The sequence below is a fragment of the Sceloporus occidentalis genome, unplaced genomic scaffold (assembly GCF_023333645.1).
Source record: "Sceloporus occidentalis isolate IW3139 unplaced genomic scaffold, rSceOcc1.0.p SCAF_6, whole genome shotgun sequence".
Lineage (NCBI taxonomy): Eukaryota > Metazoa > Chordata > Lepidosauria > Squamata > Phrynosomatidae > Sceloporus > Sceloporus occidentalis.
The window spans coordinates 62,161,163-62,188,978 of NW_028316986.1; the positions used below are offsets into that span (position 1 = coordinate 62,161,163).

Consider the following 27,816-nt stretch of genomic DNA (forward strand, 5'->3'; position numbering starts at 1 on the left):
GAACATGTGTCACAGAATCCTCATTAGAGAGCTTGTGGTTTCGAGGAAATGGTTTTAGATGTTATGCTCTTTAACATCTAAAGCTATATGGATATTTAACACCATTTGATTTTTGCCTTAATGTTGACAATTCCTTTAAATGTTCCATCAATATAGGAGACCCTCCAGATGCTGATGAACTGATGGTATGTTGTGTTTTATATCCTGACTCTGAAAACATTTTTAAATGGTTTTAATACTACAGATTGATTATTTAAAAAAAACAACTTTAAAATAACTTTTTACTGATGTTTTTGTAGACTTTTAATTTGTCCTGATCTGAATATATTTTAAAAAGCCATGAGTCTTGATATTAGAGAAGAAACAGGATAGAAATTAATAAAATAATCTTAACAATACTTCCACCATCTCTCACAATGACCAGGCTGGCAAAGGCTGATGGGAAATAGAACCCAACAACAACAGGAGACCCAGAGATTCCATAGACCTGCAGAAAAGTTACAGTCCATCATAATAAAAGAAGACTCATAAAATGTAACTTTCAAAGCAGTGTTCACAATAACACTTTGAAAACTGTATACCTGGAAAATAGTAATTGTTCCCTCATTTTCTTCCATGAATAACTCTCAGAGAATTGCCTAAAAATATTCACCTTTGCAGCAACACAAGTCTTACTGTTGCTTTATTTTTCTTGTCATATGCAATGGAGAATAGTGAGAAATAATCTGAACAAGAACTGTACAATTGATAAAAAGGAAAACCAAGCCAGCTAGCCATATGAACAGGAAAGTGTTCTGCCCTTTAAACTCCAACAGGTATGCAGGTGCTAGCCACAGGCCTTGCCCAGTGAGCCACAGTAGGAGAAGCAATGCAGATCGCTGCCAGGACATTCTCAAGAGAGGCATTACAGGTGGAAGCAGGCAAAGATACCACAGAAAATACTGGGATGTGCACACTTTGTTAAAACTGACAAATACAGCTGTGTGTAAGAAGCAACAGAAGACAAGATCTCTGTAATAAGCTAAGGAAATCACTAAGAGCAGCAAGAGCTGAGGCAGGAAAGCTGCAAGGCCAAGGGCAAAACTCCACTCACTTTCTGCAGTCAAATACAGCATATAGAAATAGGGTGAGAAGTTGTGGCGGATATCTCTCCTGGTCAAGTGGTAGAGGTAGGTATGCTCCAAAAACTCCCAGCCATAACACAAATAAAACACAAGGCCTAGGGCAGCAAAGGTACAACCAGACACCAAGCCAAAAAGCAGAACATCACGACTGAGCAGCCTAATGAAAAGCCCTTGCAAATCACCCCTCAAATAGGCATTTTGCCTCTTTAAAGAGACACTGCCCATTTCTCCCTGTTCAGAATCTCTGTTACTTTGCAAATGGAGAGCTAGTGGCAATGCGTAAGTCACAGGGTAAATTTTCATGTGCACAGACAAGCCATAAAGAAAAGCTGCCTTTATGAAATGTTTCTTTTCCATATAATACATTGTGCCAAGGACAAGGCCTGCAACAAGAGATTCAGCATTTCCTCTGCTGGACACTGTCATTGGCAGGGGATTGAGGAGCCAGAATGCACAACATCCACACACGTTCCTACTATCCAGCCCTTGAAGAGTGAGAATTTGATAGGTGAGATATGCAACGATCATATCTCCAGCAACAAAGAGGATCTTCCCATACAAATCAGTAACATAAATGTTTGGTGTTAAGATCCAGCCCAGTAATGGAGTGTAACGGTAGGTGGCTCTTAAATAAGGAGACTTTCCCTCTGTGATGTATTTGGCAGCATCAGTGAATACCTGGTAGTCAATGTCTGTATACTTTACCAACATGGTTCTGTCCTGAAAAATGCCATAAAAGACAAGTGCCAGCCTGATTATGAAAGCAGTACTAAATAAAACATCCTTCCTGAGGATGTGTTTCCTTAATATCTCATAGGATGCCATATTAGGTTCTCTGAAAGGAATTATTGTGGAAAACAGAGTTCTGTGTTGATCAAGACCTGGGTCCTCTGACTGTGTTGCTGCGTGAATAAGAAGCAGAACTCTCCTTCCATGATCTTAATGTCTTAAGATGTATATAGAATCCAAAGAGCAACTCTGCCAGGTAGGAAGAATTTCTGTGGAAAAAAAACATTAAGACAGTCAAGGTTGGCTGGTATGTTAAAAAGGAGGAGACTGAAGTAAACTGCTATTTGATTACTAAAAGGATCTTCTTTGTCATTTTTCCTTAGTAGTTTTGGATACCTTGGCCTAAATCTAATTGCCATCTAATCTAATGAGAGTAGACTCATTCAGCCAACAGGAGTTACATTTCTTATCCACTAATTTATTGACTTGGTCTTACTCTAAGTAGGACTAGCTGTTGGATTTAAGCCAGTGGTGGGAATCATGTGACCTTACATATATTGCCAGACTGCAGCTCCCAACACTTCTCACCATGGTCTATATTAGAGATACTGACAGCTGTAGGTCAGCAATGATCCAAAACATACTGCGGAAATAATCCAATTTGGGACCACTTTAACTGCCTTGGCTCTATGCTAGGGAATTCTGAGAACTGTAGTTTTGTGAGGCATTTAGCCTTCTCTATCAGAGAGCTCTGGTATCACAATAAACTACAATTCCCAGGATTTTCCTAGCATTGAGCCAGGGCAGTTGAAGCGGTCTCAAACTGGATTATCTCTGCACTGTGTTTTGGACCAATGTCTCGCGAGCTACATGATTTCCACCCCTCATTTAGGCTCTGTTGGGAAGCAGGACTGAAGAAGGAAAAAATGCAAGAAAGACCTGAAGACACATGGAGCAAGTATACTTCTGAAGATAAGCATGCCTATTGTGAGCAACATGAACAGGAATGTAATTTCTTCAAAGCTGTGTCAAACACTGCAAATAGGTCTGGAAATCTGTACCTTTCAAAATGTTCTACCAGCCATCAGGCCTCTCAGTATGGCCAAAACTGCAGAATGCAGGTAGGGTATCATGGTTTTATGGGAACTTAAATCCAAAACACCTGGAGGACCAGTGTTTGAGAAACATTGCTCCACATTGGGCGACACAAAGAATGCATTCAATATCTGATTTCCTCTAAACACTTGCTCACCTCTGTCTTGTATGTATATGTTTATATTATGTACCTGGGCAAGTAGGCTCAAGCCTATGAAAGCTTATGTTACCAACATTTCTTTTTCATTTAGTCTCAAAGGCGCTCTAAGATCCCTTTGCACACTGATTTTCCAGATACTGCTATATCTTTGAATTCTATAAATGTATGTACAGTTGGCCGTCAACATTTGCAGCTTTGACTTTTGTGGATTTGATTATTTGCAGTTTTGATTAAAATGTTATCTCTGGGAATTTCTATGTCCTCCAGAGCAATTTTGGCAGATGTTGACCAGAGTTGCACTGGAGGACCTGGACATTCTTAGAGAGATGGTTTCTTAGGTAAAAAGAACAGTGTTTTGTTTTGTTTTTTAAATTGTAGTTTTCCACATTCATGAGGGTCCTTCACCCCTTACCCCAGAGAATGTGAGGGGAGGACTGCATATTTCTCCTTTTGGACTGGGATCAGGGGGCTATTCTCTAGCTCTTTGCATCTATCTAAAATCTCTCCCCACTGCAATTGTCAAGCAGAAGGGCCTGCTGTTGCTTTTTTTTACTGGTGGAGAGGCAATTCAGATGAAGATATGACTACTCTGGGTACTGAGAGGAAGGAAAAGGAGATGGCATGTTATATATGGACACATCCTCATTTCTTTCCTCATCTATGGAAAGACCAGTTGCTTCTTCATGGTCTGAATTGCCTCCCCCTTCCCCTTCACACTGGTGAGCAGCAGTAGGGGTCCTTCCTAGGGCAAGGATGTGGGGGCAGAGTATCAAGCTCTGCCTGCTTGATGTAAGATCTCAGCCACAGCCTAATGCAGATTGTTAGTAAACAAATGGATGCTAGTAGGTGATTGGTCCTCCACAGTACATGGGCGAAGGGAGGCAAAATGGAATGCTGGGTGAATAAGAAATAGGTTCCCTGTGTGTATAAGTGGAATAACAGGTGTTTTAACTGCCCTCAAATCGACCCTGACTCAAGGTGACCTGTGGATGAGGCATCTCCAAAAACCCCTGTACTCCACTGCTCTGCTTAAATCTCACACATTCAGGACCTTTTGGTGTCTCTGATTGAGTTTATCCATCTGACATGTGGTCTCTGTATCTTTCTAGTACCCTCCACTTTTCCTAGCAATATTGTCTTTTCTAGTAATTCATGTCATCCCGTGATGTGGCCAAAGTACAACAGCCTCACTTTGATCATCTAAAAGGAAGAATCTAAAGAGTACAGACTAAAAATGGGAATATCTTGTTGTTAACTGCCCTCAAGTTGACTTCAGCTTATGGTAACCCTGCGGATGAGACATCTCCAAGACACCCTGTCCTCAATTACAGCACTGCCCAGGTATTGCAGGCCCAGGCTCCTGTCCTCCCTGATCAAGTCTAACCATCTGGCATGTAGTCTCATTCTCTTTCTAATGCCCTCCACCTTTCCTAGCATTATCGTCTTTTCCAATGAGTCATGCCTTCTCACAATGTGGCCAAAATACAATAGCCTCAGTTTGATCATCTTGGATTCTGGGGAGATTCCAGCCTTGATCAGTGGAAAGACTATCAGCCCCTTAAGATAATGTCAGAAGCCAGTGTGGTGTAGTGTTTTGAATGTTCAACTATGACTCTGGAGCTCAGGGTTCAGATTCCAGCTTGGCTATGAAACCCACTGGGTGACCTTAGGCAAGTCACACTCTCTCGGCATCAGAGGATGGCAATGGCAAACCTTCCCCTGAAGAAACGTGCCAAGAAAATTCCTTGATAGGGTCACCATAAGTCAGAAATAACTTGAAGGCACACAACAACAATGTAGACGCTCAGCACAGACAACCCTCTAGGAGGCCATGGATATGAATTTACAGGACTTAAGCAGAGCACTGGAAAACAGGGAGCCCTGGAGATGCCTAATCCACAGTGTCACTATGAGCCGGGAACGACTCGAGAGCAGATAACAACCACAACAATCCAAAAGGAAAAGCCTTCCAGCCCTCAAATGGGAGACTTCCCACATAAGAAGGGACATTTGCCATTCCTATAAGGTAGGGGTCATCCTTTATACCCAGTGAGTCAGCCTGAAGTAGTTGTTTGAGGTTTCCACTACACCTCTGGAGATCTGAGTTCAGTTCCCCACTTGGCTATGGAAAGCCACTGGGTGACTTTGGGCAAGTCACACTCTCTCAGCCTCAGAGGATGGCAAGGGCAAACTCCCTCTGAAGAAATCTTAGAATCATAGAGTTGAAAGAGATCCCAAGGGCCATCCAGTCCAACCCCCTGCCATGCAGGAACTCACAATCCCGACAGATGGCCATCCAGCCTCTGTTTGAAGATTTCTAAGGAAGGAGACTCTATCACCCTCCATGGGAGCGTCTTCCTCTGTCAAACAGCTCTCACTCTCAGGAAGTTCCTCCTAACGTTGAGGTGGAATCTCTTTTCCTGGAGCTTGCATCCATTGTTCCGGGTCTTGTTCTCTGAGGCAGCAGAAAACAAGCTTGCTCCCTCCTCAATAAGACATCCCTTGAAAACAGGGCTATTATATCACCTCTTAACCATCTCTTCTCCAGGCTAAACATCCCCAGCTCCCTAAGTCGTTCCTCATAGGCCATGGTTTCCAGACACCCTTCACCCTCCTCTGGACACACTCCAGTTTCTCAACATCCTTTTTGAATTGTGGTGCCCAGAACTGGACACAATATTCCAGGTGGGGCCTGGCCAGAGCAGAATAGAGTGGCACTATTACTTCCCTTGATCTAGAAGCTATACTTCCATTGATGCAGCCTAGAACCGCATTGGCCTTGTTAGCTGCTGCATCACACTGTTGGCTCATGTTCAACTTGTAGTCTACTAGGACTCCTAGATCCCTTTCAGACATAGTCTTGTTATGCTAGGTGTCCCCCATTCCTATATCTATGCATTTCATTCTTCCTGCCTAAGTGCAGTGCCTTAGATTTCCCACTAAGGTCTCCTTAGGGTCTAGGCGGACTAGAGGGCAGCTAAGAACAGCAACCACAGCCACTTCCTCCCCCTCTGACTGGAATTATGTGGGGAGGGAGACTCCTTTTCCCGCTCCCAAGGGATGGAAAGGGGCAACTGGGGGATATACTGTGAGGAGGGGGGGGGGAGAGAGAGATGCTCTGAAATGGCGGCCAAGAGGAGGAAGACTTTAGGGGTAGTTCCTGGGAAGAGTACCTGAGTGCCTCCCCGACATTTAGGCTCAGTCAGTCCGAAAGGGAAGACGTCATCGTGCGACAGAGCCAATCAGCGCGTCAGCACACATCCTGGGAGAGGATTGGTTCAAATCCGCGCATGCGCCGTAGCGCAAACGAAGCCACTATTTCCAGAAGAGAAATAGGACTGGCAAGGAGTGGGCTGCAGGGTGGTGTAGGGCGCATGCGCAGGGCTGGGAAGTAGGACTTTGCACAGCAGGGGTAGAAAGGGTGCTCTCTGTTTCTCCTGCAGCCACTCGCTTGCCCTTCTCTCTTCCTTCCCGCGTGGCCTAGTGGTTTGAGCATTGGACTGCGACTCTGGGGACCAGGGTTCGAGTCGCCCTTCAGGCATGGAAAGCCCACGGGGGGGGGGGCCTTGGAGAAGTCACACTCTCTCAGCCTCAGGGAAAGGCAATATAACAAACCTCCTGTGAATAAACTTGGCAAGAAAAAAACCTCATGATAGGGCCTCTTTAGGGTCTCCATATGGGTTCAAAACACACTGCAGGGATAATCCAGTTTGACTCCACTTTAACTGCCCCAGGGAAATCCTGGGAATTGTAGTTTATTGTGGCACCAGAGCTCTTTCTGACAGAGAGGGCTCAATGCCTCACAAAACTACAGCTCCCAGGATTCCCTAGCCTTGAGCCGAGGCAGTTAAAGCAGTCTCAAACTGGATTATTTCTGCAGTGTGTTTTGGACCCATAGAAAGCTGCATCCACCATGGACAAATAACACGGTTTGGCCCCGCTTTAACTTGTCTGGCTCAAGGCTATGGAATTCTGGGAGTTGGAGTTTGTTGTGGGGCCCAGTCAGAGCGGAGCAATGTGCAACGTCTCACTCAGGCTGAAAAGGAAGTAAATTGTCATCTTTAAAGGCAGGAAGAGATCCAGGACTTCCACCCCTTTGATGCTACAACAGACTACCAACACGCTTATTTCTTTGAAAACTGCTGCAGTGGAAGGAATAGACTGAGCCGGATGGAGTGGGAGCCTGTCAGGGTAAAACCTGTGGCTTTTCATACCACTCTGTGTCAGGACATGCGAAGGAGTGGATTGAAACTCCATGAAAAAGTTATGCCCACATTCCTGTGCTGTTTTCCTCCCTTGCCAGGCTAGAAAGAGCCTAGAAGCCACTTAGCTGTTGAATTCAAGTTACCTTCTGTTTTCCTAAGCAGCAGCACAGACAATAAGGAAGCTACCTCTCCATTCCCAATTCCACAGACAAGCATTGATGTAAATCTCCGCTTCCGACAAAGTCAAGTGTCATAGCCAGGTGGAGGTTGCTTGTTTTACCCATCCCACACATCTCTCGGCTCCTTCCTTGCCAGTATCTCCTGGCTATCGTCCCGAGATATTTCATTAGTAATCTTCTCTCACCCTGACCTGTTCAGCAGATTTCCCTGACTTTCTCACATCCAAGGATCCTTCCCAAGCTAGGCCTGAGAGCTTTCATCCATGGCACTTCATCCTATACCTCATTCTACAGGTAACTCCTGGGTAGTGCTTCCATTGGCAAAGCCCTAGATAGGAAGCAGATGCTCAGCCCAGTGAGACATGCTAGTGCAATTCCCATGCCCCTCTTTTCTATGTCCTAGAATAAAGATATCAGAATAATAGACGTTAAAATGATAGTTTCTAACCTATTGACAAGAGAGAGAGAGAGAGAGGATCTAAGCTTTTATGGAAAGCATCAGTTGCTGAGCAAGCTTGGAAATCATCACAGTTAAAATGAGGAGCATGTGGCAACCTTTTCATTCTGGCAGAGCTCTTGTGTGTGAGAATTTGTACTTTTCCATGTGGGTTTGAGTTGCTCCTGATACTTTACAATCTGTTACACACTCCAAAGAAGTAGTGGGGCACAAAAGGGGCAAAGGCGATAGCTTTAGGAGAAATCTTGGTTTCTCTATAGACTCCCATGAGAGGGCTTTAAATGCTCTCAAGAGAAGCATTAAACCTGAAACATTCCTTCTGCAGGTATAACAGTATGCAAGCACCAAGGATAGGACTAGCTCTGGAGCTACCAAAGTGATCTTTTTTAAAAGGAAGAAGAAGAAAGCATAGGACTGAGCAATATCTTCGTTATGATAAATCAAAATTGGTTGGTTCAAATAAAAATATTGTTCTACTGTAGGTTTTTTCATCTACCTCACCCTCATGGACCAGCACACCTACCCTTTTTATAGTGGTTTTATTTGCAAAAGATTCTAAGGCTCACTTCTTTCTAACTCAACTATGCCCCTTTTTCCTCTTTGCACAGTGAATGTGCCACCAGGGCAGTACTTACATGAATGTAACACAGTGGATGCCCACAGGTATTACCGTACCAATATAAATATGCACTGCTAGTGTATATTTGTATTCTGCTGATGCAAGAGAATGTGGTAACAATGCCATGTTCAACTAACAGATTTAACTGAGGGTGGGAACACTTTGCTAATGTTTTAATACCTAACATAAGGATCAGCATCTGCAGATAAAACCCTGATTTGAAAGAATTTTACAAGGATATTGCTATAACCGTACCTACTGTTTCCCTGTTGTTTTCACTGTATACTCTGTGTATACAGTTCAAGTCACTTTTTTCTTCCCTTAGCTTAGCACTATGCCCTTATTCTGTAAAGATGAACTAGGACTTGTATTCTTCCAGAGCCAAGGCCATCACCATCAACAGAATTTGTATTACTCAGATAATTTTTCTATTAACTGTGGAATTGTATGTCTTGAATTTTTGTTGTTGATGGATTTTGGATGTACTGTTCTATTAGCCTTCCGTAATGAGATCCTTTTTCCCTTTTCACAGCCCCACACCAATGAAATTTGCTTCTTTTTAAAGGCCATTTCTACCTTTCTTCAACACTGCTAAACTTTGGTTGATGGCATTGTGCTGAACAGTTGTACAGTTGTAACAAATCCTTTTCCTGCCACAAAAAAGAATGCATAGCATAGAGGTCTGAGTATTGGGCTATGACTCTGGATTCTCTGCTTGGCCATGAAACCCACTGGGTGACTTAGGTAAACCATATGGTCTCAGCCTCAAGGGAAGGCAATGGGAAAACTTCTCTGAACAAACCATATGATAGGTTCACCATAAGTCAAAAAGTGCTTGAAAGCACACAACAACCACCTTCTCACAAGCTGATCAATACTTATGGCCTAACAAATGAGGAGAACACTCCTTGCATCTCATCCTCAGGTTTCACAGTCATGTATATTGTGAGTATCCAAGTGCCAAATGAAAATCATTTATCTTATATAATCTTTCTCATGCAAGCGTATATAATACCAAACAAACACAGTGATCTGGAGCTGTTCTGTAGGTCAGGAGATTCTGAGGACATTATGTTGCGTGTGTCAGAGGAGATTCTGAGAGAGGAGAAGATCTGAGAGGGGAAAGAGATTGAAAAGAATAAAGGAGTGTGTGAAGAAGAAGACACTAGAAGCCAAAACTATATCAAATATCCCCAACACAACCTTCATCCAACAGCTGCATTTCAACCCAGGGCTGCATATCAGCAAACATGCCAGAGATAAATGGATATCTACATACCTTCTAGCTATCTTGAATCAGCAGGGACAGTCCTGATTAATCCTCTCTCATCCCACTTTTTCAGCTATTTTAAAAATGTTCTAGTTTATCACTCCTTCTCTCACTTTCCCCTTCAGCTTATTTCACTTGATGCAAACTGAGTTCAAACTGCACAATTAGTTTGCATTAACTTAATTCAACAGGGGTAGGGAATGAGACCTGGAGCATAGCTTTGTGGCAGCTTCGGGCCTCTTAAGATGCATGTGTCATTTAAACAGCATACCTCCAAAGTGGCCCAAAGCCTGTCTGTTCAGGCCCAAGGTCAGCAAGTTCCTTAAGTACTCTGAGAGGCAGTTCATCTGGGCTTACAGATCTGAACTCATTTAGGTTAACTAGGTGATTCCTGACTAATTTATCCATCCTGTATTGCAATCCAGAGTCCTTGCTGAGGTTAGTGCTGATGCATGGAAGCATATAGTCCTCTTTGGGGGGAAAAATGAAGTAAAATAAGTATTGGCAGTTCTGTCTTCTCATTGTGAGTGTTTTATTATCCTTACTGAGCAATGGTCCCACCATTTCTTTTGTCATTCTCTTACTTCAAATATAGTGTATTTGAAAAACCCATTTTTGTTCTTTCTTGCTCGCCTAGCCCATCTCAGCTTGAGCTTTAGTTTTCCTTGAACTTTTCCAAACTTGTGCTAAACATCTGTATTCTTCTTTGGGGATTTCCCTTCCTTCCTTCCTTCCTTCCTTCCTTCCTTCCGCATGTTTTTCCTCCCCTTTTTACTTACTTCTCAAGTTTACAGTGCAGCCACACTGGCTTTTTTCATTTTTCTTCTATGGAATTGTTTCTGATTGTGGTTTTAGCAATTCCTTCTTCACAAAATCCCACCCATGCTGAGTGCCTTTTTCCTTTAGCACACTTTGTGTAATTAGTGGTTTGAATGTTGGACCAGAACTCCAGGAGGCCAGGGTTCAAATCCCTGCTCAGCCACAGAAACCCACTGCGTGACCTTGGGCAACTTACACCTTAGAGAAAGACAAAGGCAAAAGCAAATCTCTGCCTACTACTATGAAATCTTTACTGCACACATGTGGATATGTAGTTATGTCAACCTTACACTGGATAGGTCTTCCATCAGTTAGGTTTTATTGTACAAGCATAAATAATAAAGTAATTAAGTCAGCACACGCTATCATATCCTACCTTATCCTAATCTACCAACAGGCATAATTCACACTCACCTCTTTCTCACCTGATGGTATAAATGTCTGTCCAGAGAAGCTTCACTTTGTACATCTGAGTCCATGAAAGTTTATTCTAGACATTCCTTTCTCCTAGTTAAGAGTCAAAGGTGCTATACGATTCCACCATAACTCTGTATGTTAAGACAAACACAGCTGTTAGTCACTAATGTGGTGAGTGAGCTAAATGCTAGCATACAGCATAATTGTGAGTATAAAACAGGTGTTTATATGGTGTAGGGAATAATAAGAATGACAAGGCAGCATACGTGGAAGAAAGACAGAATAAAGATGCAATACATGATACTCAATCAATTTGAAATTAATTAAATGCATCATCATATTCATGCCTCCCAGGTATTTACTGAAAGAAAGGGGAGAAATTGGTTTAATAACCAATGAGTAATAAAAGTACAGGGCTTCAAAATTTGTCAGCACTGTAGCCCTAATTTCTGAATTCTAATTTCTAAAAGGAAAAATGCTATCCATAATAAAAACCATGCACATATATACACATCACATCCCAGTTGAAAGCTGTCTTGAAAATGTGTAGAGATCATAAGAATCAATAAGCATGCAATCATTCCTGAAGGTGAATGTTAGCCACATGTCAGCTGCAAACTGGCATTTGGATGTTGTAAGGAAAAGACACCACCAGCTAGATGTTCTTTCACTCTTTCATGTTGCAATAGAGAGATACTTTTAAATCTATGGGTAAATGTAATTTGAATGAATTTTTTCATCTCGATGCCTACCACCTTTCTTAGAAGGAGCATAAAAAGTGATACTTTGCCTATAATGGTAATTTTAGCCATTGGTTCACATACACCCATAATTATTCCAATAATTTAAAAATAGGATACATTTCACATATACTTTTTGTTTCTACCACATGTTTCTACCCTATGTATTCTGTTTGTTTCTGCTATATATAGGCTAGCCTACATATGTGGAAATACTACCATTGGATGCATGTGTCTATTTTAAATATGCAGAATATATACCCAGTGACCCAAAAAAAGTGAAGTGATCTCACATGATGGTGTTCACATTGTTACACATTATTTTCTACTTTGTGTACGTTATTTCAGACCATAGATGATTTCTGGTATTAGTTGCTATCTGGTTTTGGACAGTGCATCTGCCTAAAACATGTATTTGGGTCACTTAAGATGGCTTAATTATTTGTTACCAAGTTTGAGCCAAACGTTGTACAGGATCAGTTTGACTGAAGACCTCACACTTCTTGCCTGTTATAGGGACTGTAATTCATAATGATGGCTGTGCAATAGGCAAGCATCCCTCAGCACATAATGAGTCAACAGCTTAGTTTAGCAGACATAGGGCAGTCCGCTTAACACACAATGCTCTCCTCCAACACCTTGCTGCTGCCTCCTAACATCTGCTGCAGTGCAAGTAACTTATAGGTTTGTGGATGGGCCGAAGTCCATTCCCCATGACACTGAGAAATCTGTAGCATGCATCCCCTTACTGTATGTGAATGTGTGTCTGCAACTATATCTTCCTCTCTCCATCTTGAATCATATCTGATCATACCAACATCTCACACATATCTGATGATATTTTACCATCTGCTCACAATGATCATTCAGATAGTCCCAAATTTTACTAAGAAGTAAGCCAGTCTTAGAGAGTGATAGTATAGCACCTAGTTCACTGCTGGTATCAGTACTATAGAGAAGTAGCTATAATATAACATGGACAATTTTATGTTATACTCCTCCTCCTCCTGTATATTACTAATATCACAAGTGAGCTAAGTGCTTACAGCCTGTTTTCCTACAGCAAGAGTCAACTAGATGTTGTTATGAATTATGCTCAATAAATAAGAATACAGTATCAGACTTTGATATGTAAGGCAGGGAGCTGCCTCTTGCCAGAGTGTGCATGCTTTGGAAGTACACAACAACAACAACAACAACAATAACAACAACAACAACAACATTTGTACCTCTCAATTGCTACTCAATATAAATTGCATTATATGCTAATTTTTTCTTTCCTACATTCTTTCTTTCTTCCTTTTGAGGAGGCATTCGGATCCTTTACCCCTCTCTGTGCCTGAAGAGCCATTTTTCATGGTCTACAGCTTCTGTTCAGAAAGGCAGTGCACACTTACAAGTCCTTCTCAATAGGTAAATCTCCCTGGTTTGCTGGATCACTGGCTGTGTCTTTGCTCAACAAGGAAGACTCCTGCTGTGCTTGATTGGAAGAAAGTCTTCATTTACAGTAAACATAAATATTTTTCGAAAGGGGAGGAAATAGAAGGGCAATTAGTTTTAGAATCCAATATAATGATATGACTAAAATGCTGATTGACTCTGAAACAGCAGTTTTTAGCAGCATGAATAATTATTGGTTTTAGCACACACTGCAAGTAGTAACATGTCTCTGCTAGTCTTGTATAGATTTAAATCCAGACCCAAGAACTAAGTAATAATGTTCAATTTAATTTTTGCTATTGCTGTTTGTTTTATCTGGATGGATGTATAACTGAAAACAGTTCTATAATCTAGTAAGAACTAAGTGGGGTAAGGGGAAGAGCAGAAATATTTTCAATTTTTAAAAAGTAACAAAGAAATCTCCTGTTTCGGGGTGGGGGGGAGCAGGATCATTAACACTAACAGGAATCTCTGCATTTCAAGCTGCTATAAATATACGGTACTTACATATTGTAATCTTTATTTAGAAATAAAAAATGAGCCTAAAAAGCGTATTTCCTGAAAATATTCTACACACAAATATATTAACAGGAGGCAATGATGGTTCTGTTTTGGTATGTTGCTGGAAAGGATTTTGTTCGTATGAGCAATTTTACACAACTGGTCTAGAAAAGTAGTGCACTGGCTCTTTTACTGGCTTTTGTCCCAACCCCACCAGTTCAATATCAATTTTTTTATTTTGCAACATTTCCCACACTTTAATCATTAGCAATATGTCTACATGGAAATGAGTTTCATTGTGTTCATTAAGATGTATTCCAAGTGAACTGTACAAAAGATACCATCCTGCCATTGCAATGCTATACATGTTGCTGGCTGCCTGTTTCTGAGAGGCTCTTGGAATCTTCCTTGATTTCCTTCCTCATTTTTCCACGGAGTTTCTCTGTGGTTGGGGAAGAGAGCAGGTAAACCTGTGTGGGAAGACCTAAAAAACCTTCCTGATTAGCCAGAGAACTAGAGTGAGGGAAGGAGGAGAAAGGAGAACCATTTGTGCCTGCCCAGTTCCATCCAGAGGGTAATGCAAAGGCTGGAGTCATCATTCACTTACTGGAGTGTAACGCTTAAAAAAAAAAAGGATCAATTAAAGATAGAATAATAGAATCATAGAGTTGGAAGAGACCACAAGGGCCATCCAGTCCAACCCTATTCTGCCATGCAGGAAATCACAATCAAAGCATCCCTGACAGGTGGCCATCCAGCCTCTGTTTAAAGACCTCCAAGGAAGGAGACTCTATCACCCTCCGAGGCAGTGCATTCCATTGTCGAACAGCCCTTACTGTCAGGAAGTTCCTCCTAATGTTGAGGTGGAATCTCTTTTCCTGCAGCTTGCATCCATTGCTCCGGGTCCTGTTCTCTGGAACAGCAGAAAACAAGCTTGCTCCCTCTTCAATGTGACATCACTTCAAATATTTAAACAGGGCTATTATATCACCCCTTAACCTTCTCTTCTCCAGGCTAAACATCCCCAGCTCCCTAAGTCGTTCCTCATAGGGCATAGTTTCATCATTTTAGTTGCCCTCCTTTGGACATGCTCCAGTTTCTCAACGTTCTTTTTGAATTGTGGTGCCCAGAACTGGACACAGTATTCCAGGTGGGGCTTGACCTAAGCAGAATACAGTGGCACTATTACTTCCCTTGATCTAGAGCAGTGGTTCCCAACCTTCCTAATGCCGCGACCCCTTAATACAGTTCCTCATGTTATGGTGACCCAAATCCATGAAATTATTTTCATTGCTACTTCATAACTGTTATTAAATAGGTGTTTTCCAATGGTCTTAGGTGACCCCCATGAAAGGGTCATTTGACCCCCAAAGGGGTCCTGACCCACAGGTTGGGAACCACTGATCTAGAGACTATGCTTCTATTGATGCAGCCTAAAATTGCATTGGCCTTTTTAGCTGCCACAACACACTGTTTACTCATGTTCAACTTGTGGTCTACTTGGACTCCTAGATCCCTTTCACATGTAGTCTTGTTCAGCCAGGTGTCCCCCATCCTATATCTATGCATTTCATTTTCAAACCTGTTCTGGGGTTTCCTTCAGTTTCTTCAGAGGGGGTTTGTCACTGCCATCCTCTGAGGCTGAGAGACTGTGGCTTGCCCAAGGTCATAGAATCACAGAATCACAGAGCTGGAAGAGACCACAAGGCCACCCAGTCCAACCCCCTGCCATGCAGGGACTCACTATCAAAGTATCCTTGACAGATGGCCATCCAGCCTCTGTTTAAAAACCTCCAAAGAAAAACTTCCAACAAAGGTCACCCAGAGGGTTTACAGAACCAAGCCAGGACTCATAGTCTAGTGCTCCAGCCACTACACCACATGGCTAACTTTATATCCCACCTTGGTGGATATTACTCAAGGCATACAGGACAGTTTCTATGTGCATCACAACTCTGACTGTTTCTCTTTTGAACTCCTGCTACTGCTGGTCAGTCGGTCAGCAGGGGGCTCAAGCTATTCTCTTCAACCTTGCCTGGGTTGACAGCCCAGAGCCCGCCGGGCACCTCCTGGCTTTCCTGAAGCCCGGCCTCAAATCAAGCCTCTCCCCGAAGAGGGAACTTGAGATTTTCCAACCACAGCCGGCTGCGAAACAAAACCTCAGAAGAGGCGGGCATCTCGGGCAGTCTGGGGGGAGGGGGATGGGGGGGGGGGAAGAGAGGACTTCCAATAAGGCTTGATTTTAAGGTTTGTTTAGACTCTTTAAGGCATTTTAAATATAGATGCATAACTGTTTTGATTTTTAGAATTGTTTTATTCCTTTTAAAATTGTTTTATATTTATTCATTTTAATGCTTTTGTATTGTTTTAAATTTGGCAAGATAAATAGATGGTGGTGGTGGTGGTGATGATGATGATGATTGAAGAGCTCTCCAACCCCTTTGGCTTCCATGCTTTCCAATTTATGCAGATTGACACCATTTCCCAGGGGCACGTTCGTTTTGAGAACTTGAAAGAGAGAGGAGAGAGATTGGGGCAGTTCCAGGCGTCTCCCTCTGAATCCTCCTCATCTTACCCCAGTCGCTGCTCTAAAGGTTATCACCCAACCCATGCAGTGGAGGAAAGCACTGGCTGACCAGACGTCCTCCTTTTCCAGGACACATAGAATGATAGACTGAGAGTATGACAGACTCATGGAGTTGGAAGAGACCACAAGGGCCATCCAGTCCAACTCTTTTCTTCCATGCAGGAACTCTCAATCAAAGCATCCCCGACAGATGGCCATCCAGCCTTTGTTTAAAGACCTCCAAGGAAGAAGATTCCACTACACTCTGAGGGAGTTTGTTCCACTGTGGAACAGCCATTACTGTCAGGAAGTTCCTCCTAATGTTGAAGTGGAATCTCTTTTCCTGCAGTTTGCACCCATAGCTCCAAGTCCTAATCTCTGGAACAACAGAAAGCATGCTTGCTCCATCCTCAACTTGACACCCCTTCAAATACTTAAACAGGGCTATAATATAAATTCTTAATCTCTTCTCCAGGCTAAACATCCCCAGCTCCCTAAGTCTTGCTTCATAATGCATGGTTTCCATACCTTTCACCATTCATAGAATCATAGAGTTGGAAGAGACCACAAGGGCCATCCAGTCCTACTCTTTTCTGCCATGCAGAAACTCTCAATCAAAGCATCCCCGACAGATGGCTATCCAGCTTCTGCAGAAAGACCTCCAAGGAAGGAGACTCTTTCTTTTTGGTCGCCTTCCTTTAGGCAACATCATTTTTTGAACTGGGCTGCTCCAGCTTCTCCAAGCGTCCTTCACCTCCTGCTCGGGAGGAATTCCAAATTGATGATCCAAGGGAGCGGGACTAAGAGCCAGGCATTTACATTCGGGCTGTGCATGTTTTATGCTTTTGTGGGGCCAGGTTTCCTTGATAGTCCTCCCTATGGCAGTGCCTGCTGTTTCTCGGCGGTGGGGAGACCCGGTCACTCCCTGAGTGACCGCAGGGAGGGCTTGGGCTCTCTTGCGCCGCCTGGGGAGAAGCAAGAGCTGCGGCCCCCTTGGACGTCCCCCTTTCCCCCCACGTGACGGGAGGCCTTCCAGGCAACGAGGACTAAGGAGGAGGAGCTGCTGCTTTGCTGCCTGGCTTTGCCTCCCGTTCCTGCAAAGCTTTCGCAGGGGGGGAGAGAAAGCGCTGGCGCTGGAGGCGTCCGCCTTGTTTATGTGATGCCCGGGCCTTGCAGCGGCGGCTGCTGCTACTGCTTGTCGTCTGAGAAGAGCCACCCAGGAGCTCGCCAAGAGACAGCCAGAGGAGGAAGGAAGGAAGGGTGACCTTGGCCCAGGAGGTAAACCATGCAATGGAGGCAGAAAGGGGGGAAGTGAGGCATGCACGCTCCCTAGACCTTGCAAAACCCTGCAAGCTCAGATGAGTAAATGGTAGGTAGAGAGAGGTTTGGGGCTAGTGGTCGGCGACTGCCAACGCGGAGGGGCTGCTCCTGGTTTCAGCACCGCGGACAGCGCCGGACGGCCACTAGCCCAAAAAGCTCTGTCCGCGGTGCTGAAATCAAGGGCAATATCTCCCTAGTCAAGCGCTGTCCGTAGTACTGAAACCAAAGCCCAGCGATTCCGCATTGGTGGTCCCCAGGCTCTGGCCACTGTCCTGAAAACAGGCGCACATTGATTGCATCGGCGGTACCTTGTTCCCTATTCAAGCGCTGCCCGTGGTGCTGAAACCAGACACTGCATTGGTGGCCCTGACTGGCCAAAGCTATGTCCACGGTGCTGAAAATAATGGGCAGAATGTTCCTGTCAGGGGGCACACCAGGCTCTAGATCTCGAGCTGTCTGTGGTGCGGATTGTGAAGATTAAGGGCCACCAGGTTCCAGCCCCAGGGGCAGCTGCTCTCTGACATTGGAGGTTCCTGGACTATGTTGCTGTCCATGGTGCTCAAACCAGGGACAGCTCTGTTGTGTCGGTGGCCACCAAGCAGTAGACAAAGCTCTGCCCATGATGCTGGAAACATGGTTTGGATTTGGGGCTGGTGTTGAAACCAGGACAGCTCCTTTGCGTTGGTGGTCACTGGTCACTGGGTAAAGCTCTTTCCACAGCGCTGCAAATATGAGGCAGAATGTTTGTACTGGGAGTACAAAGTTCTAGACCCAAATCTGTCCATGGTGCTGAAAACAGGGGCAGATTGTAAACATTAGGGGTCACCGGGGTTTTGCCTCAGTGCTGTTCATGGTGCTGAAACCAGGGCCTGTGTATTGGCGACCACCAGGTGACTAGAGAAGGTTAACGTCCATGGTGCTGAAAACAGGGGCAGATTGTGAACAATGCTCACCAGGGTGTAAATCTGATCCTGTCCAAGGTTCTGAAATCAGACAGTAGCCCCCTGGCATTGGAGGCTGCTGGACACTCGCTGGTACTGTCTGTGATGCTGAAACCAGGGCAGCCCCTGTGCATTGGTGACCACTGGATGACCACTAACCCCTTGTGCCATCTACAGTGATGAACCCAGTGCAGCCTGTATGAATTGGCTGCTGGATATTCGCCTGGCGCTGGGCTGTGGTGCTGAAACCAGGTTCAGCCCCTTTGCATTGGCAGCCACTAAGCATTAAGTTGGACTGTCCATAGTGCTGAAACAATTTTCATTGATGGCTGCTGCACAATCACCGGATTCTGACCATGGTGCTGAAAACAGCGGGCAGCCCCTCTGCATTAGCACCCGTGTCTGTCATGCTGAAACCAGGGCAGCACCTCTGCATTAGCGGCCTCTGAACGCTCAGATGGTGCTGTCCATGGTACCGAAACCTTGGGCAGCCCCTGTGCATTGATGGCCATGGGGCACTATCCTCTTATCCATCTGCCATTTGCAGGGCAGAGGCATGGAGAGAGACCAAAGATTAAAATAAGTGGCAGTGGCGAGGTGGAGGACCCAGGGATGGTCCTGCCGCATTGTTGCGTTGGCTCCCTGGGACAATGTTGGGACTTTTGTGGTGGCTGAGTCCAGGCAGACTTTGCGGTTGCACCTTCACAGGGTCGCCCTACTGCCTTCCTGTGCTGGATGCCATTTGTAGTGGGGTTTTGAGGGGAAAGTGTTTCTTTGCAGGAGGAGGAGGAGGTGACAGTGGCAGAGGAGGAGGAAGAGAGTCTGGGAGGAAGGGCAAAGGGGACCCAGCTCAATCTTGCTGCTGGCTTCCTGGCCAGACACATGTCCATATGTAGCAGAGAGGACAATGTGTTGGGCTTGTTTTCTTTTTTAAAAAATATGCAGCAATAGTTCCATCTGTGAGAAAAGCCTGTGAGCAATCCTTGCTAGATCCATAGAGTCCACTAGAATTTGGTCTCGTCAACATTGACCAAAGTTCCCCTGATTCAATACGTCTGTTCCAGTAGGAACTAACATATAGATGTTGTTGTCAGCGCCACTGTTGTTGTGTGCCTTCAAGTTGTTTGCAGCTTAAAGTGACCATAAAGCAAAGCTGTCATGGGTTTTTCTTGGCAAGATTTGTTCAGAGGAGGTTTGCCATTGCCTTTCTCGTGGCTGAGAGCATGTAACATGCCCAAGGTTATCCAGGAAGTTTCATGGCTAAGGGGGGAATTAAGCCCTCATCTCCAGAGTTGCAGTCCTGCACTCAGACCACTACACCACACTGGCTCCCACAATACACAATAAGGAAGGGATAGGGCTATTGTGTGTCCACTCCACGTTTCAAAGGCTCATAGATGAATCTGGAGTAATAAAGGTTTCAGCTTTTTTGCTGAGGGTGGGAACAAACCCCATACTTGACAGTTTCCAAAGTCAACACTGATTGGCACATTGATGGAGCCTTTCTAATGCCAGTTCACTGAAACTCTAAGTGGATTTACCAATGCACACATTAGTCTTATTCAGGGAGAGAAGGAGGCTGAAAATGAGCACTGAAAAAGAAAAACCTGCTTTGGCTCAATTCAGCAGCAGAGGCAAGGTCACCAGGATGAGTGAAATTGGCACTTAAAAACACACTGGGAGAAAGTCAGAGCTCTTCATCATGGGCAAGGGGAGAAGAATGGCAGAAATGTATTTTTGAAATCACTTTCATTTTGTCTTTAACAGAGGCAAATTGCTCTGCAAAAGATTGACCATCAGCTCAAGCCATTGAGACATGGCACAAGGAAATAACTATGGACAGAGCAGCAATGGGGTAGCTGATGAATCCCCAAATATGTTGGTGTACAGAAAGGTAAGAAGGAAGCTTTGGGGAATTTACTTGGCACTTGGGAACTGCTTTATTCTTTCATTCCAAAACAGTGAAATGCTTGCCTTATGCTGCCAAAGTGAAGCATTGTTGTGTAACAATCACTCGATATCAGTTCTGCAAGTGCAGTGCTCAGACCTCTGCTGCCTAGCTCTGTTTTATAGATAATGGAAGGGGGGGGGGAATAGAGCTATGTAGAAGCTAGTGACCCACAAATCCATCTTTATGATATGAAGTGATGCCAAGCTGCTAGAGAAACCTATAAAAATACGGATATGCAAAAATATTCAGCATTATTCATTCCTCTTTGTATGTTGGATTCATTCTGTTAAGAATAATGGAATATCTTGTCAGTTTGGGGCCAGAATTTGTTAAAATTATCACTCTGCATTTCTAATGATCAGATATGTTCTGAGATGAAAACATGGCATATAATCAGTAAAAATCATTTTCTGTTAAAATCTGGCTTTTGAGAATAGGACTTCCTTTTCTATACTTGCTATGGGGGAATGGGTGTTCAAACAATTGACTGTAAGTTAAAGATAAGAGTAGCTTCTTCTTGGAACACACAACATCTGAGAACATATTCATTTTTTAAAGGAACCAAGCAACAACCTTGTGTTCCTCTTTGGGATTATTTGTAGAAGACCAAGGTTACTGCACAACTCTGGTTTATTTTGACTGCATTCCTCAGGAGGCATTGTCAGTGTCTTGTAATATCATAACTGTAATAATAATTGTCTTAATTATTATGTGTGTTTTATCTAATGTGTGTGTGTGTGTATGTGTGTGTGCTGTAATAATGGAAGGATATCCACTAGTGTAAGAGAAGACACATGATGTTTGCTACTCATTACAGCCTCCTGTGCTGCTGAAAAACAGATCCTGAAAGTCGAGAGATCCCACCAGATTCATATTATATATCAAGAAGTGGATTGTAGTATGTAAGGGAGACTGGCAAAAATTAGATGCCCAACCTCATAGGTGTAAGTGCACTTTCTGCAGTTGAACTGTTTACACGGAATATAACCTACTAAGTATTAATAATGCAAGTCAAGTGCTTGCTACATATCTTATTTACATTCCACAAGGAACTTAAAGAGGTTTAATTTTTAGAGTAATTCTATCCCTATATGAATATACATTCCTGTATTTTCATGGACACTGTGATTTCACCATTAGTTTTGCCCATATTTTATAGTAATGGTAGCAGTTTGCCTCCGCTGTAATAGTACAGGTTAGTATCCCTTCTCAAAAATGCTCTGGATTTTTTTTTCCAGATTTTGAATTACTCTGAATTTTTGGAATGCAAGTAGCATAGTTCATATTGCATATGTGAGCCTGGAGTGAGATGTAAGGCTGGAGAGAGATATGAGGATCTGTGAAATGGCAGGAAGCCAAATGTAGTGCTTGGCACAAATCCACACCACCCACCATTTGACAGATCCTTGAATTGCTCTCCAACCTTGTGTTTTTGGAGCATTTTGGATTTTTGATAAGGGATACTCAACCTGTATTCAAAAACATAGTTGTTTCTGTCTGTTTTGCAATAAAAAGATGTAAAGGACCCTTGTAGCACCATTTAGACTCAATGAGAACAATAAATTTCCAGTATAAATTCCCAAGCAGTCCATTATCTGTGCATCACCTTTGCATCTGATGGACTGGAGTCCACAAAAGATTATAGTACAAAATTATCTTTCTTAGGCGCATTACACATGCGCCTAAAGTATATACCATGTACGTACTAGGGTTGCCTGGGGGGCGTCTCTTCCAGACGCCCCCAACCCTAGTACGTACAAAGTACGTACAAAATGGTGGCGCCCATTCTTGATGGGCGCCGCCATTAGGAGGTCACGAATGCGCCGCCTCCAAACGGGGCGGCGCGGACGTGACATCCTCGTGCCGCATGAGGGTGGCTGGAACGCCTTTTTCACGGCCCTGGAAGGAGCTCCGAAACGGAGCTCCTTCTAGGATTTGCGTTGCTGGCGCAGCCTTTATACGGCTATGCCAGCGACGCAAGGCAGAAAGGGGCCAAGCCGCCCCTTTCTCCTCCTCCCCACCGCCGTCGGCTGTACTTGGGGCATGAAGCTCCAAGGACACCCCTTTCCAGGCCATGGGGAAGCGGCCTTTTGCCACTTCCCCGTGGCCTACAAAGCGGTGGATCGGGGCCTCAGAGGCTGCCGTTGTGGCAGCTGAGGCCCCGATCCGGCAGGGAAAGGGCCAGATACAGGCCGCCCCAAAGTTAGTCTCAAATGTCTTACAGGATTCCCCCATATCTTTCTTTGCCTCCAAGTTATTCTGTTGTAGCAAACGTATCAGAGAATCTCAAAGACAAATACTTTATATACTCATGTATAAGTCTAGAAATTCTAATCAAAAAATTGACCAAAAAAAACATGAGTTGACTTATCCATGGGTCAACATAAGTACTGTACTTTAACTCTTATTTTTTGTAATAAGGAACCAACACCCACTCTATTATCCAGCCATTCTTTAGTGTGAACACAAACACTTATGCCTGCCTGTATTCTGCATGTTCTCTGGCATTGTTTTTCTTTCCTTCATCAGTTAGATCCTTTGTTACATGTTCCTAAGATTTACACTCAGCTTATTCATGGATCATACCAAAAACCATAGTTTCTGGCCTTCAACTTATACATGAAATTGACTTATAGTCAACTACATACAGTAATACTTCCAAGGCTTGCTGTCCCTTTTCTCAGATGCCATTCCTCTTAGAAAAAGACCACTGCTACTGAAAAAGTGGACTATAGCTTATGAAAGCTTCATTTAATTAATTTAATTTAACCTTTTTTTGTATTTCCCATAATCACACAGTTTTGTAGTTATAACCATGTGTTTAAGATACATTCAACTAGGAATTAAAACACTGTTAGTCATGATTGTTTAATACAACAAGAAGAGTAATCTTACATATGTCTACTCAGACCTAATCTACATGGCAGTTATCTGAACCTATTCCCTGGTAAATATGTGTAAGATTTTAGCCTAAAATGTTTTATTTCTGATTTTTTAAAAATGCATTACTGATACAGAGGCCAAGATCTGCTCACTGCCTCTGGAGAATACAGCCTTCACTCTCTACTGGCTCATAATTAGAAATATAATTTTATTTACTTAAAAACAATATGAGGCTGTAAATATGCTTGTGGTTGCATTATGAGATCATAGTTTGATAGGTTCAAAACTCTCAGTCCATGTTATTTGCAGAAACAATAGGATATAGTTAAAAGTGGTGAATATTGGTCAGTAATATCAGTTTTCAACAACGTGGGTGTCTTGTATCAATTTCCTCTGCAAATTGAATTATTTAATGGGCCCAACTGCATTTTGACATTTTGAGCTTAGTAAATTCTGAGTACTGTACATGATCCTTGTGGCAGTAGTTATGAATGACTATGTGCATGCATGTTTATTGTTTCAAAGTATTGATAAAAATGCAAACAGAAGAATATCCACCATAGCCCACTTCTGAGTTTGTGAAACTCGTTTCAGTATATTGATTGCATGCAGTCTTACAGCTGTATAAGCAAAGTATTATTTAATCTGTGAGCAAGTGAAATAGGTAGATCATAGCAAAGTGCAGATTGATCAGCAATGTGTATACTGTTCTCCTTAACTATACGGATATTTTTCTTGTCGTGCCATTACACTTTTGTATACTTGAAGCTTGACTGCATTGCTGAACCTTGTTTCGTCTAGAAATGTGTTCTTCATCACACATTGGGAAGCAAAAAAAATACTGATTTGGCTTAGTTCTGATGTTTTGCTATCCTTCCAGTTCTCTTGTGAATTGCCAGATTATCCCTGTAGATAAAAGAATGTTTACTTTCCGATACAAATATTTCATAGCCTTAATGTATATATATACTGGTAGAAAGTACTGATGAAAATCTGGTGATTATGTTTATTTTAAAAGCACATTATCCTGTGACAAAGTGCAAAGGTAACATTACTATTGCTGTTGATGTGAGAACAAGATAATAATAACGAACACTGTAGCACTGCTGAGCCATGCATCCCCCATCCTATACCCGTACATATGTTTTTTGTGGCCTAAATATATAATTTTGCATTTATCTCTGTTGAATTTTATTCTATTAGTTTCAACCTACTTTTCTTTAGTTTATCACAGTCCTTCTGAATTCTGTTTCTATCTACCAGTGTATTACCCACCACTCCCAGTTCTGTGTCATCTGTAAACCTGAGAAGGATTCCCTCCGCCCCATCAGCTAAGTCACTGATAAAAATGTTGGAAGAGTAATGGCCCTAAGATAGAACTTGGAGGCTGCATCTGCTCTTCAGTAATAATCTAGGCTGACATCACTTTAACTGTCATGTCTCAGTGCTATGGAATTCTGGGAACTGCAGTTTGTTGTGGCACCAGAGATCTCTGACAGACAAGGCTAAATTTCTCTCAAACCTACAGTTACCAGAATTCCATAACATTGAGCCATAGTAATGAAAGGGATGTCAACCTGGATTATTTCTGTAGTGTGGATGCAGCCTGAGGCACTCCATTCAAAATCTCCTTCCACTTTGAAGCACAGCCATCAATGATGACTCTTTCAGCATGGTTTTCCACCCAAATATGAGTTCATCTTAGAGTGTTCCCTTATATTCCATATTTTAAACTGTTTGATCATAATCAGTTGATCATAATATGAACATGAGACAGGAGTGTGATGCTGCAACAAAGAAGGCAAATGCAATTTTAGCCTGCCTTGCAAGCATATTCACGGAAAACAATAGTTTCACTATTTTCTTTGCTTGTCAGGCCTCATCTGATATACAGTCCTCCCTCAGTTCACGCAGTCTTAAGACTCATGTCCCTCGCTTATGCACAAGGGACAAACGGAGGGAGAATGAATGGGGCATGTGCCCATGGCACACCCCACACATACCTGCGCCTATATTCAAGCCAATGGGGCTTGAATATAAGCGAAACTCCATTTTTGCAAGGGGGTCTGGAATGGATACCCTGCACAAAAGGAGGGGTGATTGTACTTCATTTGGGTTTGGGTGCTTCATTTTAAGAAGAATATAGACAACTTGGAGCAAATTCAAAGAAGGGCAATGAGGATGATAAGAGGTATGGAGAACAAAATATATAAGGAAAGGTTGAAGGAGCTTGGCTTGTTCAGCTTGGTGAGACAAGGCTGAGGGGTGACATGACTCCACTCTTTAAATACCTCAAGGGCTGTCACAGAGAAGAGGGGCAGGCCTGTTCTTTGTTGCCCCAGAAGGTAAAACCAGGTTCAATGGTTTTAAGTTATAGAAGAGTACATTTTGACTGAACATCGGAAGGAATCTCTTGAGAGTAACAGTGGTTTGCCTAGAAAGATAATAGGACCTTCTTCTCTGGATGTCTTTGCAAAGACTTATCTGTGGGTCATATTAAAATCTATAATTTTGGCCCTTGACTTATATTGAAGATGGAGCAAGCTTGTTTGCTGCTGCTATAGAGAATAGGACCTGAATAGCAATGGATTCAAACTACAGGAAAAGAGACTCCACCTCAACATAAGGAGGAATTTCCTGATGGTAAGAGCGGTTTGACAGTGGAACATACTCCCTCGGAGAGTGATGGAGTCTCCTTCTTTGGAGGTCTTTAAACAGAGGTCGGATGGCCATCTGTCAGGGGTGCTTTGAATGTGAGTTCCTGTATGGCAGGGGGTTGGACTGGATGACCCTTGTGGCCTCTTTCATTTCCACAATTCTATGATTCTAAGAAGCTACCTGCTGGGAATGCTGTAGCAGGAGATTCCGTATTGAGTAAGGGATTGGACTTGATACCCATAACCCCCTTCCAATTTTATACAGTGCGCCCACATCATACACAGGCATGCTTTACGTGGCTTTCAGCATATGCTGAAAGCCGTGCTGGGAGAAGGGGCGGCATGTCCTATAGGGAGTAATGGGTGCACGCCCATGGCGCACCCGTGCCGCTGCGCCGCAGCATGCACAAGCCCCATTCATTTAAATGGGGCTCAAGCATAGGCGGAATTCCCTTTACGCAAGGAAGTCCATAACAGATCTCCATGTAAAGGAAGGGCAGACTGTAGTTCTATGACTCTAAAAGAGAGTTGTAACTCCTCTACTTACAAAGTAATTCAACCCACCACCACCTTGTTGGGGGGCTAAGGAGGCGGTCAACATGTTGCTTTCTTGAATGAGAGGAACTCTTATTGGCAGGACATAATGGCCACCTTTGAAGGCTCCAGTACAGCCATTAAAACCTCATCTGGTAAAAGCAATTCATAGGAGTTTTTTTCTATCAGTGTGGGACCAGAAAAGGGCATGTTAAAGGAGTGTTGGTCAAAAAAACCCTTGCTCCCTGATACATCCCTGGATCATGTCTACCCCATTCTGAAGCTGATACAAATAATATTTCTGAAGATCACATTTTTTTCTTTAAGAAGAAGAAGTTCTATTAAAAATCTCTTCCCATTTACAAGCCTGTACTAAACTGGAATGGCTTGGCAAGTGATGGCTTCCCCTGCCCTAGAACTCTCTTCCCACCCACATCTCCACCCCCATGTTTGCACTGTTAGTCTACAGAATGAGGTAAAGAAAGAAAAGCATACATATAGCATGATTGCTCAATTGTAAACTGCACATTAGACTATAAATCTATACATGTCTCAGTGAATTTAATTTACTTATAACAAAATGTTTAGTCAAGTCAACTTTGACTTAATGCAACTCCATGGGCAAGTAAACTTGAAGAGGTCTCCCAAATGCCCTTCACAGGTCTTGTAAATTCAGGGATGGAACTGAATCAATATAATACAGTCTTCCTCCCCACCCTCACTGTCTTCCATTTTACAAAGCAAAAAAATTATCATCTTTTCCAGTGAATCGTGTTGTCTCTTATATGTCCAAAGTACAACAGTTTCAGTTTAGCCATCTTAGCTTTTAGTGAGAATTCAGGATTTATTTGTTCTTGGACCCATTTATTTATCTTTTTAGCAGTCCAATCATGTATAGTCCTCTCCTCCAGCATCACATTTCAGATGAGCTGATTTTCTTCTTTTCATATTTCTTTACTGTGCAACTTTCACACCTGTTCATAGAACCTGGAAATACTATGAAACTGATGATACTGACTTTGGTGTGTGTGTTTATGTGCCTTCATAAGAGCCCTGGTGGAGCAGTGGTTAAATGCCTGTACTGTAGCCACTCACTCACAAACCACAAGGTTGCGAGTTCAATACCAGTGAAAAGGCTCAAGTTCAACTCAGGCTTGCATCCTTCCGAGGTTACTAAAATGAGTACGCAGATTGTTGGGGGCAAATTAG

The 27,816-nt window shown here is 43.1% G+C and overlaps 2 protein-coding genes across 12 annotated transcripts in view; one reads left to right on the forward strand and one right to left on the reverse strand.

The window, feature by feature from the left end:
- Positions 1-236: 236 nt before the first annotated feature.
- Positions 237-6,315, reverse strand: PIGM (phosphatidylinositol glycan anchor biosynthesis class M). The gene is made up of 2 exons (XM_089528405.1): positions 6,282-6,315; positions 237-2,122 (listed from the first exon to the last, which is right to left on the reverse strand). Exon 2 carries the CDS (start codon positions 1,947-1,949, stop codon positions 672-674), a length of 1,278 nt encoding a protein of 425 aa, XP_089384531.1. The 5' UTR covers positions 1,950-2,122; positions 6,282-6,315; the 3' UTR covers positions 237-671.
- An 11,055-nt stretch (positions 6,316-17,370) lies between these two features.
- The window catches only part of RGS7 (regulator of G protein signaling 7), a 229,671-nt gene continuing 219,225 nt past the window's right edge, over positions 17,371-27,816 (forward strand). For all 11 annotated transcript variants that reach the window (XM_089529835.1, XM_089529839.1, XM_089529836.1 and 8 more), the window contains exons 1-2: positions 17,371-17,599; positions 20,350-20,476. In XM_089529835.1, coding sequence (XP_089385961.1) covers positions 20,399-20,476 — 78 coding nt within the window. In that variant the 5' untranslated portion in view covers positions 17,371-17,599; positions 20,350-20,398. The remainder of the gene's footprint in view (positions 17,600-20,349; positions 20,477-27,816) is intronic.

What these genes read in the sequence shown, in the direction of transcription:
- PIGM (XM_089528405.1), bottom strand. Translation starts at nt 1,949, where the DNA reads ATGGCATCCTATGAGATATTAAGGAAACACATCCTCAGGAAGGATGTT.